The sequence below is a fragment of the Hypomesus nipponensis genome, chromosome 3 (genome assembly GCF_054491055.1).
Source record: "Hypomesus nipponensis isolate SF chromosome 3, ASM5449105v1, whole genome shotgun sequence".
Classification (NCBI taxonomy): Eukaryota; Metazoa; Chordata; class Actinopteri; order Osmeriformes; family Osmeridae; genus Hypomesus; species Hypomesus nipponensis.
This window is the reverse complement of record NC_140363.1, coordinates 8,919,601-8,932,820: the sequence shown is the minus strand read 5'-3', so window position 1 is coordinate 8,932,820 and position 13,220 is coordinate 8,919,601. Positions and strand designations below refer to the sequence as shown.

The 13,220-nt window shown below is 47.4% G+C and overlaps 1 protein-coding gene across 6 annotated transcripts in view; it reads right to left on the bottom strand.

The window, feature by feature from the left end:
• Positions 1-13,220, bottom strand: part of stxbp6 (syntaxin binding protein 6 (amisyn)) — a 78,025-nt gene that overhangs the window by 64,294 nt on the left and 511 nt on the right. For 4 of the 6 annotated variants that reach the window (XM_084675334.1, XM_084675337.1, XM_084675338.1 and 1 more), the window contains exon 2: positions 5,677-5,878. In XM_084675334.1, coding sequence (XP_084531460.1) covers positions 5,677-5,830 — 154 coding nt within the window. In that variant the 5' untranslated portion in view covers positions 5,831-5,878. Of the gene's footprint in view, positions 1-5,676; positions 5,879-11,793; positions 11,936-13,220 lie in introns of those variants that run through there. The other 2 variants (XM_084675335.1, XM_084675336.1) reach the window with 2 other exon arrangements.

Below are 13,220 nucleotides of genomic sequence, written 5' to 3'. Positions count from 1 at the left end.
CCACGAGGCAGCAGAGGATCCTTCACAGTTTCCAATGTCCACCCTTGTTTTCAAAACAGAGCGGAGGACTACAGCCTCACCGATGACATTAAATGAAACCCCAGTGTGTGTGTGAGGCTGCCAATAGCTGCTCAGAAATAGTTGACGTGTGTGTATGTGTTTGAGAGGGGGTGGTGTTGGGATGATGGTGACAGCAGGTAGCAAGAAGCCTCCTCCTTCCTCAGCCCCACAGAGGAGGTACAGTCTACGGTCAGCTAGAGCACCAGGCTGATTAGGCAGCCAGTCAGCCAGCCAGGCAGGTCAGCATCCAGTGAACACTCATCCTCAGCCACTTCCAACACGTCCATCTCTCTCTCTCTCACGCTAGAGTGAACTCTGGGAATCTACCCAGTAACATGGCTAAGGGAAGGAAGGGCTTGTACTTTGTTCCGTGTGTCCTGTACAGAAGGAGAGTTTGCGTCAGTCAGTCAGTCTCGTCAATATCTGCTGCAGCAAGGACCTGGGGTGAAGAAGCACAAAGACAGACTCCAGGACAACATTCCTCTCCACGCAGAGTACACACATACTTGACTGGTAAACACACGTTAGTCCTGGCTTAGTGAGGACAGCCAGACTCTCAGAAGCCTCTGTGCCTCACCCCCCCCCACCCCAGCTGTCTGCTGCGAGGGTCAAACTGACCTCCGGCCAGCACTGACCTCCGGCCAGCACGGAGCTTGGGACCAGGGGAGGATTTAAGTTTGAGAGTGAAGGTCAGAGAAGCCCATTAGATGTCTCTGATGGCTCCAACCAACTGAAAGTAAGCCCAGGCCTCTTAGAACACGGTGGGCCCGCCCATCCCTCACTCCGAAAATTGTATAATCTATAAGACGGCTGACAAATAGCTTTGAATTTGTCATGGGAATGCAAAAAACGACGTATTCAGTTTTAACGTGGTTACCAGAGAATGGATATCTAACTACTCAATAATCAACGCAAAGATGGATGAAATTTATATTGGGTTCTGTTTACAGAGCAAAGGAGGGGGGGGGGGTGTGGAGATCTGTCTTGACTGCTCATTGGTCAGGATAGGGGAAGGTGAGAGTGTGTGTTTGTGTGTGTGTGTGTTGGCAGTCATAAGTCTCTAAGCTAATCGACTCAAATTAAAGTTATTCAGATCAATGCATCAGCGCTTGAGGGCTTCAGTCCTGGGCATGGTGATCAGGCTGTATCTCAGGGTCACACTCATTAGTCTGCGGGTGGAACAGTGAAACACACATCCATACACACGCTCAAAACACACATGCGCATACACACTGTCTTTCTTATACGCAAACAAGGTCTGACACACAGAAGCACTCACGCATGTATGCGCACACACACGAGCCACCACAGCCCACCCCCTACATGCTGATATGCATTCTGGCTTCATCAGCACATATGTGCATTCAAACCCATTCAGCGTGCTCTCCCCTACGCCCACACACGCTTCCATAGAGCCACACATTGCTTACTCCCACACATTTACATTTACATTGTCATTTAGCAGACGCTATTATCCAGAGCAACTTACAGTAATTACAGGGACATTCCACCTAGGCAAGTAGGGCGAAGTGCCTTGCCCAAGGACACAACGTCATTTTCGCACAGCCGGGAATCGAACCAGCAACCTTCAGATTAGTAGCCCGATTCCCTAACCGCTCAGCCATCTGACTCCCCACACACAAACACACAACCTCTTCTTCAACACACATGCTCTCACACAGTGTGTGTGTGTGTATCAGCAGGGGCCTGGGCAGTACAGGGTTGTTATTCTCCAGTCAGGACGAGCCTGATGCTACCACACTGTCCACTACTCCTGTCCACTATTTCCTGCACTAACCCCTCCTAACCCTGGAGGGATCTTCATCAACCTTTGGGCTTTGCAGTGCTGTCACACACGCGTGCGTGCACAGTTGTTGTGCAAACAGTAATAATATTACTTATTACTTGGAATTATATTGAACAGTTGGTATACTTTACTGACCCTGTGCACACACCCCTGTGCACACACCCCTGAAGTCCAGCTGGGGAGACCCTGTGTGACTCCCAGAGATCAAAGACGAAACACACAGACTGAAACAGATCAAGGCTGGGCTCCTGGCAAAGCTAAATGTGAGTTATGTGTGTGTGTGTGTGTGTGTGTGTGTGTGTGTGTGTAAGCTAGCAAAAGATCAAAGCCATTCAGAAGTTCCATACAGATGTAATGACCACACTCTGAGAGCAGAGAACATGAACACTAAACGTGAAAACAGCAGGTTCATCTCAGCCCGGGCCAGCCCACAATCTCCTCAGGTCTTCGGGGCATTTCAACCGAGACTCTGAATGAAGAATGTGAATAATAATCAAAAAGCTGAAGCTCTTCATCACATGCAAACTAAACCCATGACGTGCAGTCCCCACATCTTCCATGTTATGCACTGTACTGAACACATACTCCTCTTTACTCCACCAGACGACCACAAATCCTCCAAGGATTTCTCCTTCCTGGTAATAAGTCTAGAGAGCAAGCACTGGCATTGCCCAGACAAAGCCTGTATGCGTATGTGTGTCTGTGTGTGTCTGTGTGCAGTTTCTGACTGAACCCTAAAGGATCGTAAACCAAAAGAGGCACAGTAGCAGTGGGAGTCTTGTCCAGGACTGTGTGTTTCACTGATGAATACTCCCCACGCACCCCGCCCCCCCCACCCCCACCCCTACACCCCGACCCTCCCAGCACAACAGAACGGCCAATTTACACACTCCTGTTCCCACTCTCTCAGAAAAATAGGCTACTGTGTAGAAGCCAGTTGGACAGACTAGCTGGTATTCAATGTGCCTGTGTCCTATTGACTGTGTCTAGAGGGGGGCCAAACAAGACACTGCCTGTGCTCCAAGAATCTCAACCGGCTGATGTGATGACATACTGCACTGCAAGCACCTAAGCACACTGTCTGAGAAACAGGGACAAAGTAGGCTAAGAATAATTGAAGAAAATGTGGTGGTGAGAAAGTCAAGAGAAGCAGTCTCATTTAAAATGACTGGTTGAGACATCAACTGGGCAGGCAAACCATGCCTGGTTACGGTCACAGATCTGGTATACTGTATGTGTGTGTATGTGCACCAGTGTTAGGGCCACTGGAACAGAAAGTAGTGAAGAGGTTTCCATCTAGCCTTGGATAGACAGACATGTTGTGTTAAGTGACCAGACTAGAGTGTTGTATGTCCAGACAGAGCAGACCCTGGCATACTGTACTCTACTGTACAATACTGCCGTACAGCTGTGTAGTTTGATACAGAGCCCAGCTAGTGTTCCCCAGGCTAAGTCATTGCATAATCCTGCCTCTGTGCAGGCAGCCGTCATGGGGTTGTCAACATTCCTCCCACACAAACATGAGCTTGATTCCACACACACACGTTCAGTAGGGCATAAGACTGGGGACCTTTGGTTTTACCCACTCATACACATTTACATGCTCACAATACAGTGTGCATCCTCACACAAACACACATACAAGCACACACACACACACAGACAAGTAGCACAAGGCTTGGCTGGATCCCGGGGGCTTGCTCAAACTCACATGACTAGTTTAGTAACATGCTTCTTCAACAGTAGTAATATTATTCAAACCCCCCCTTACACCACCCCCCTCCCACACACACACACACACACACACACACAGAGCACAACAGCCAGAGCAGTCCAGAAACTACAGGTTCTGGTCTGGTAGTTAAAAACGACTCCTTATTATTAGCCATGAAAACTAGAGGCAGTGGAATCACCAGGGTCCAAACAGCACAATGACCAGCACAGCTGATATGTAGACATAGAGACAGACCGATGTTCAGACATCCACCTTCCATGAAACCCATTCACTTCTTCTTTGGAAAATAAGGCCTAGTCCTTTGGCCTTGAATGGAGCCGAGGAAGTGAAAGAAGTATAGATCATGTTGAATGGGTCTCAGTACAAGTTATATCAGGAGAATATATACTAGAGTGAATGATGTAGCCTTGAAACGCACTTTCACATTTCAGTAGGCCCAGGAGAAGAGCAGACAACTTCACTGGATGGAAAATGGAAAAGAAAGCAAGAAGGAAGAAAGAGTATCTGTGTCCTTTAGTGGAAGGGTGCAGTTGAGGCTGGGCCACTTGTGACGAGCGGCGCTACAGGCTGGGTCTATTGTGGCTGGCTTATCAGTCTCCACCACGACCTGGCCGAGAACGGACACAAGCTGTGTAAACCTTTGCAGCATTGAAGCAACTTTAGTTTGACACCTTCTGGCTCATCAGCTGGAATTTATGGAGTCACAGTAACCCAGACAGTCACACACAAGCATGCATAAGGTCGTCCCGCCCGCCTGCCCGCCCCCCCTCCCCCCCACACACACACACTATCACTCACACACACACACACACACACACACAGAAGGTCAATATTCTCAGGGCCACTTGAGTAAATCAATGTACCTACGTATGACACAGGAGTCGTGAGCATCGTTAGACAGATACCCACCCTCGTCTGGGAGTCTAACGAACACAGGAACATTCCAGAACATTCCAAGCGTGACCGAATGTAATTTAACCCGGTTGTCATGAACAATCCCCAAGCTGATTAGCAGCTCTAATGGAAGCAGCAGGACCCTGTTTATGGGTTTCAATTACTAGTCCAGAGCCTGTTTGGATGGACCACAGACACAGACAGACAGACAGACAGACAGACAGACAGACAGACAGAGAGAGACAAGTTCCACACAGCTCTAAAGAGAAATTACAAAGTTAAAGGTTGCTGAAAACCTGGAAGCAATCTTTACATTCATACTAAAGTTGAATTTCTGTGGTGCAGCACAATGACTCAATAACAAAAGCTTTCAAAAAGGAAGCGTTAATAAGCCATTATCCCTTCAGGAGACTACGGAGGGAAGACCTGTCCATTGGGTGGTAATTGGAAGGCTACCTTCAACCTGACACCAGCCAGGTACTTGTCACCTTCCTTTAGCTGTGATGTAGGACCGACACCTAAATACCCAACCCGTCCCTGTAAAATGAGTTTGGGTGTGTGTGTGGGGGAGGGAGGGAGGGGGGGGGGGGGTAGGTTTGGTTTGGGTGATTTGCTGCTGCCTAAGGAGTGGCTGACAGCAGGAAATGGGCTGCTTCATGAACAGTTCTGGAGCTGCATTAGAGTCCAACCTACAGTAGAGTCTGCTCGCGACAGTACTACAGATTTGTTTTCCTCCACTGTCACGTAAATTAATAAGCTTGACTGATTACATTACCTAGCAATATCACAATACCATTAGGAGAAAAATTATTTGTTCGGCAAAAACTATTTTAAATCCCCCCCTTCCATTAAAATCCAGACACACAAATTAAAATCTAATCATTTGACACTAAACCAAAGCAAGCAGCAAATTGGCTTAGTGAGAGCCTCTGTAAGCGTCAATATGCTGATCAGTGTAACTGATGTTGGAGTGTGTGTGAATGTGTGCGTTTATGCCCAGGATAGTAACACAGACAAGGAAAAAAAATAACTTTGCCATCTGTAGGATGTAGGCTCGAGTCTCCATCCAGGTTAACAAAGCTCACATACAAAAACACTAACACACACAAAGACCAAAACAAATACACACAAATACAAATGTACGCACTGTCACAAATGCAGCAAAAAGGTTCCCTCTAACCTGAGAGGCAGATGAAGGTCATGTAGTCCCCCTGTCCTCCCGTGGCCAGGAATGGGATCTTCTTCTTGGTCCTCCTCCTCACCTGGACGGCCGCGAGCATCTTCTCGTCGTGAGGCGTGAACACCTCCTTGTTGATGGCTAACTTGGCACTCATGTCGGTGAGTGGTGGACAAGAAGGGCAGGCAAGGCTCTCTGTTCTGCTCTGTGGAAGAGATAAGGGACAAGGACCAGATGCTCTTGTTAAAGGAGAAATGAAACATAGCATAGATAACCCGGGATGACTGTTATGTGCTGGGAGATGTGGGCAGAAGTCACGCTGGGGGTGCAGGAGGGGTGGGAAATGATGGTGGCACAAGGCATCGTCAGACCTTTTCAAGTCTCAGCAGTCTGCAGCACCCCCCCCCCCTCCCCTACCTCATCTCTGCTCTGTTCCCAGAAACGCCACCGTAAAAGATCGTAATGACAAAGTAGGAGGGAGCGAGCCAGTGACCTGCTCTGAAGTGATAAAAAGTTGCTCAACTCCTGGCGGGACGACGCAAATATTGACACTGAATCTCCCTCGGCAACAAGGCAATATTCCTCTCCGCATGATCCATATGTCACCAAATTGAAACGATTTTGTTTTGGAGCCAAAGACAAAATCTCATTCAGAGAAACAGAAGATCAGGTCATTACATTTCCATTACTTCTTTTAAAACTTGTCTCCCCATTCCAGCCGATAGTGTGGTACAGCTCCAATGAACAGTGTTGATGTAATGCCCAGGTCCCAAACACATTACGTTAGCGGAGTATTAGTGCCGGAGCATTATGGTGTCAACTAAAACGGTGTTTAAGCAAGGCCAATTGTGGTTAAATGCAGGACGCGGTCGTAAAGAATGCTGTTTAATTGGGTCAAAGTGTCTCTGGAAGACGACTATGAAGTTTAATCATTCTCTCACAGACCTTCACAGGCACACAAACACAGTTGCCACCAACTAATTGTCCGTCTCAAACATTAGATTCCTACTCCCATTACTCAACTCTGAGGCATAGCGTCTCAGGCCGAGACACAACGACCTCATCAAACTGGATTGCTAATAAACAGTCCCAACTCTGTTTCTTTCTTTCTAAAGAGTTCAGCAAGCTTCAAACGACAGTTTGGCAGTGAAACTGAAGGAAATAAAGAAGATAGAAAGTAAAAAACAATTTTTTACAAGAAAAAAAGAACATTCAAAGTAAATCAAATGAAGCTACTTTATGTCCCGGTATGAATAACAGACACTGGATCTGGCTCTGGCCAACTGGGGTTAGAATATTACACAACCATTCCTCAAGATTATCACTTGTTTAATGAACAACGGCTCTATCTAGAATCATGAAAAACACACGCCAACTTCTCTAGAAGAGTAATTAGACCAACAACAAAAAAATCTAAATCTAGGGCCTAGACTCCCTGCAGACATGGCATTAACGGATGTTCACTAAGTCTCGTCATGCCTTGAAAAAGGCTACGTTCAGCAGCCCCCTCACTTCCAAACTGTTGTCCACTTTTGCTACGTCTCTTACGGCACAAAGACTTTCTGTGAGGTTTTTATCATCCCTATAGGAGTATTAAGAGTGATGGATATGGTTGGTGGTGCCTTCAAAGTGCTTGTGAAACCATAAGCACAGTATGGTATTTCTTGGAAAGAAAAATAAAAAACATTCAAAGAAAGAAAAGGCTCCTTTCCCTCTATATGGTTATCTTAGCCATGTTGCTGCAGTGGTTTCCATATCTGCGTGGTACAGTATGTGAGGATAATAGGACTGCATCAGTGATGGGTCACTGGTTCTGTGGTCTCTCCGGGAGGTGGCAGAGGTAGAGGGGAGCTGAGCATCAGGTCTTCCCAGCAGAAGCCCTCTCTGGTGGGATATAGTCTGTCAAGCCTCCCGCTCACTTCCCCCATGTTCCAGCTGGGATGGAAGGATCCCCCCCCCCTGGCTCCATCCAAGCTGTCACCTGGCAGAGGGGAGTCCCTAGCCTCCATCGGGTGGGTCACTGAAGCATGAGGGTTTAGGACAGAGCCTTCAGGGAACAGGATTGGAACATAATCATTGTGGCTGGTGGTGTCAGTCCTGCACAGCTGGCCTCTTCAGCAGTGAACATTCACTACTCAGAGCTTTTTTTCCAACCACCCCCTTCGTGCCTCAGAAAGACTGAGACCTTGCTTCGCAAACAAAATGAGAGTCCCTCTCCCTCTCCTCCACTGTGTTAATGTGTTCAGCTGGAGCTTTCAAATCTCCTGGGGGTTCGGCTAAAAGGGGGCTTCATGTTGAGAGGCAACACCGCTACTTTCCACATCATCTCCGTACTCACTCGTGTGTCCTCCCATACCTCACCTGTCTCTATTCCTGCTTTTCTCAAGTGGCTTCTATCCTGCATTGCCTCTCTTCCTCTAATGATCTTATACTGCCTCTCTTCCTGTATCTTCTTCTCCTCCCCTGCCTCTCCTCCCCTGCCTCTCCTCCCCTGCCTCTCCTCCCCTGCCTCTCCTCCCCTGCCTCTCCTCCCCTGCCTCTCCTCCCCTGCCTCTCCTCCCCTGCCTCTCCTCCCCTGCCTCTCCTCCCCTGCTTCTCTTCCTGTATCTTCTTCTCCTCCCCTGCCTCTCCTCCCCTGCCTCTCCTCCCCTGCCTCTCCTCCCCTGCCTCTCCTCCCCTGCCTCTCCTCCCCTGCCTCTCCTCCCCTGCCTCTCCTCCCCTGCCTCTCCTCCCCTGCCTCTCCTCCCCTGCCTCTCCTCCCCTGCCTCTCCTCCCCTGCCTCTCCTCCCCTGCCTCTCCTCCCCTGCCTCTCCTCCCCTGCCTCTCCTCCCCTGCCTCTCCTCCCCTCCCTCTCCTCCCCTGCCTCTCCTCCCCTGCCTCTCCTCCCCTCCCTCTCCTCCCCTCCCTCTCCTCCCCTGCCTCTCCTCCCCTGCCTCTCCTCCCCTGCCTCTCCTCCCCTGCCTCTCCTCCCCTGCCTCTCCTCCCCTGCCTCTCTTCCTGTATCTTCTTCTCCTCCCCTGCCTCTCCTCCCCTGCCTCTCCCGATAGACTCAGAGGAACCTGCTAATCAGTTATAGTGTATCGAATGTCTCTTGCATCTCAGGCAGGTGGTCATGAGCACCATCTGCTGAAGTCAGTTCTCCTTCACCATCTAGCCTGTATATGCAGCAGGTCCTATCATGGCAAACCATTGTTTAAATTATGTTTTTTGTTACAGTGCTTTTGATACATGGATCAGATGTGCAGGCTGGTTGCTGTGCTGTCAGAAAGTGCGAGCGCTAGAATCCTCCAGAAGCTGCCGGTCTCTGTGGATGTGCAGCTGGGAGCTAAGAGCTAACCCACAGAGAGGCTGCCTGGCAGGAAACTGACGTGTTGGCTTTATCTCTCATCCACTGTCGCCTTGTCCAATGTTGTCGTGTAACAGTTCTTCTGTGTGTGAGGGTGTGCGTTTGAATGGATTCAGCGAGGCGGCGATAAGCAAGGGAAATCACAGTCCCGCAGCTTATCTTTCCTTCACATTCCTTAGAGAACACCCTACACTCAGTAGGGAATTAGAGCTACTCCTCAGCCTGTGTGTGTGTGTGTGTGTGTGTGTGTGCGCACTGTGTTTTCCTGTCTGTGTTGTGAGCATGTCTCAGAGCAGAGTGAATCAGCTCAGGAACAGTTTGCTTTTATTTGAAAATCACCAATTCATGAAAACAGAAGGTATTTTCTTGGCTCGGACGGCCTGGTTTTTAAGAAAGGATCTTACTGTGCTTGACAAAGCATACACAGTGTTCACTAGCACGTATATTATGTGTTAAATTCTCTACAGTACTTGAGTAGTGAGTGGAGTGCACAAGGAGGCGGAGACATTATTTCAACGGTCTAAAATGATGTGGGAAAAGAGGTGAAAAACTGTCCCAAAGGAAAACTTTATGATGACATTGTTCAAACCGTTTTTCCACAATCGAGACCCCGATACTGTATCTTGAAATAACTAGGCAGTGACCTGTGGATGGCTCGGGTGAGGGAAATTATTTTACAATTCCATTGGCATGAAGATGGAGTATCTGGCTTCGGTAGCATTTCATCACAACCCTCTTGGCAGAAACACTTATACATATCTTTTCTCTGCCCACATTTGACTAACCTTGGGCTCCCTTACTCCCATACACTCCGCGTTTCCCCTCCCTCCATCACTTTGAAAGGCCTTGCCGGAGCAATTAAATGGGCTCTGTTTCCTTTCCTCGGCACACTGTTTGTCCAGTGATGATGAGGAAATGAAGAACCACGGATCGTTTCACATCCTCTCGGGCCTCCCGAGAGTCTTTCATGTGAGGACGGGATCATCTCGAATACGCGCAGAGTAACCTTCTAAGATCCCCCCCCGCCTCACGTGTACAGAGGGACGAGATCTAGCTGGAACAACTTGGGTTTCAGAGGTGATTCCACACCAAGATAAACACAGATGGGGCTTGTTAGTTGTTGTTGCCCTTTAGTGAAGGATGAAGTGACCGCATTGTCAACCAGCCTGCTGGCTTTTCTGCCATCTGTGCCAGCTCGCTGTGACAGCATCCCCTTCGCCGCGGCTGCCGCAAGCGACAAACGCCAAGATCGAGGTCATTTGAGTTTTCTTTTAACTAAAGACCAGCATGCCAGGTTTATGTCTGGTTGCAGGTGAGCTCTCTTCAGGGACGTTTTCACAATCTGCTTTCAGGACAGCCACGAAAGCCTGTCTTACAAGCGTTTATGAGGTTTGGCTGGACGCCAAATGAAGTTCTGTTGCTGAATAGGAAAACCCGTTCATCAGAAACCACAGTGGACCATTCAGGCAAAGACTTTCTTCTCCATCCTTCCAGAGAGAACTGGTGGGCGCCATGTTCCTGTGAGGCTCAGGTGAACAGGGCTGTGGTGCCAGCAAAGCTCAGGCTAGGCATGAATCAACCACCAGGAACAGCATATTCCCTCCACCCACCCCTCTTTTATCGCCTCCACCCCCCAAATGATCTCATTTGTTACAGCCTGGCGCCTTATGACAATAAAACATTTGGGAGGGATCGTCAGTGGGCAAAGTCTGAATGGAGAAACAACAACAGCTTCTCAACAGAAATCCAGAGAATCCTGTTACAGTCCTGTTTTTGTGACAATTAATTTACATGTAGGCCTAGACTAAACTGCCAGGATATACTGGCAGAGTTCCTGTACCATATGGACTTAATGTAGCTAAACTAATAGCTAGCATTACTGAATGGACAAGTTAATGTACAACTGACCTAGACAAACAAGTTCTGGCAGGGAAAACCTATTATTCAAACTGTTAAAGCTGAACTGCTTGTTCTCGTTGATGACTTGTCTTCGTGTGAAGAGCAGCCACATAGCCTAATAATCACTTCTCCTCAGCAAAGCCCACAAACGGAGGGACGAGACTTCCCAAATTTGAACGTTTCATCAGATTCCTTCGCTTGTTTTGTTCCCCTTTCCCATTACATGAGCCACTGAAGACAGAAAACTGTCCCTGTGAGGTCTAACATCCTATCGCTGCAGATAAAGGAGTGTCTCTCTCCGTCTAGTGGCAAGTTAACATGAGGGGGAAAATAGGGGAACAGACATGTTGAATATCAAACTGTACCACAGTCTTTCCTCAAGTACTGAATCGCATAAGGTTCTGAAACTCCTTATGTTAGTCGTTTTCTGGATTATCAAAGTGTCCACGTGCATGGTCATGGAGGCTAACTGAGTTGACTTAGGGTGATGAGACATGGAGAAGGACTAAAGAGAGCTTAAATGTGGCAGAGAGCCCAGGCCCAACCTGACAAAGCTGTGCGGTAATAGTCCATCAGAGATATTTCAATGCACTGCCTGAAAATCTGAATAGCTTTGCCCCACCTTTGACTTCAATACAAACGCATGCTGAGCTAAACCACTCAGCCGGAGAGGCGCACCAAACAAACAGGCTCATTTTCAATTCAGCTGTAGTCTACAGTGTGTGAGTGGTTGTTCAAATCCCTCGGCCCAAGTCATGGAGGTAGTTTTTGATACAACTCCACATACATACCTACATACATACAGCAACTCAATCCACATACAGCCACTCAAAACCTTTAAATGGTTAAGCTCTAATGACTGAGCTAAAACTTACCACCGATTTGCTTCCAACTTGGGAAATGAATTCCTCATCCCAGATAAGTGTAGCCTACGCTATGGGGTGTTTGCTGTGGTGGCTCTCAGCACCTGGGTTCCCTGTCTGAAGAAAAAATTACAGCCTTTCTACACGTTGAGCCTGGCTGAATTCAGACTGCCTGTGGGTGGAGGCAGACAAGGTTTGAGAAGGGGAGGGAATCTGAGGCAGTCCCAACACAGACAACACTGCGAACGCATTCCAGTTTCACGAACGGTAACAACAATTATTTCCCTATCTCATAGCCTTATTCAAGGTGAGGGCAGCTTGCTGCAGCTGCACAGCTATTCTCTAATATGACTGTCTCTTCATCTTATAGCTAATTTAACGCAGCTCACAGCTTTTGAGCAAGGCAGACCAAATTCCGTCCCACAATGCAATAGCCCAGGCTTAAAAAGCAGAGCAAACAGACTGCGTGTGTTTCAGCTCAGCCTAGTAGGCTATTGTTTCAACCCTACAATAGCAGCATTAGCTTTGTAAATATTGTGCTTTTGGTCAAGGAAAATCACTCAAGTCTATGCGGTGCTTCCAGCAAATTAGTTCCAATAGGATATCCTGATTATACTGTGGCAACAAAGCCAAATACAAATTCATTCAATGACACTAAAATGACTGTAGTACCGTAGGGTGTGGTACAGTTACCTAGTCCCACACACACACATGCATTTTGTAATAGCCCCAATTTGCATATAATATAAGTGAATAAGACTTCAAACTCTAAATTCAGAATTATAAACATGGAAATAGGCATAACTAATTATGATAAATGCTTAGCTTTGATACAAGTGGAAAAACTATAGGCTGAAATGATTTAAATAAACCTACATTAGCAATGTCTGATATTAACATTAAGAACCTCAGAAACTTTTCAAAGTTTGGACAATTTACATGTATTCATTTAGCAGACGCTTTTATCCAAAGTGACTTCCAAGAGAGCGCTTTACAAAAGTGCATAGGTTATTGATCATAATAATGATATAGCCCCAACATTGCGGGCCGCCAAAACAAAATGATGGTTCAGATAGCCTTCTATTCATATCATTGGCTACTAGAATCTGAAAACATGTGAACAGGAGAAGAACAAATTAATAATGTGCCTTACAATGTAGGAGGCGTGGTGATGAAAATTGTGGAATGTCATGAACGTCTTGGACAGATGTTGATAAGGTTGACGACATCCCTGACACAAACCATTGACCGTCTAGTATAGCCTATGATCACAAAATCACTCTAAAGTTAAGAAACTAGGCTGTCCATAGCCTATATCAAATTGTGAGCGACTCCCTCTGGTATCTGGGCAGCAGCCAAGGGGCGTCATTAGACAATATTTTAAGCAAAGCCATACAAACAGTGTAATTCAGTTCTGAATACAGGACATTTCCTTACAT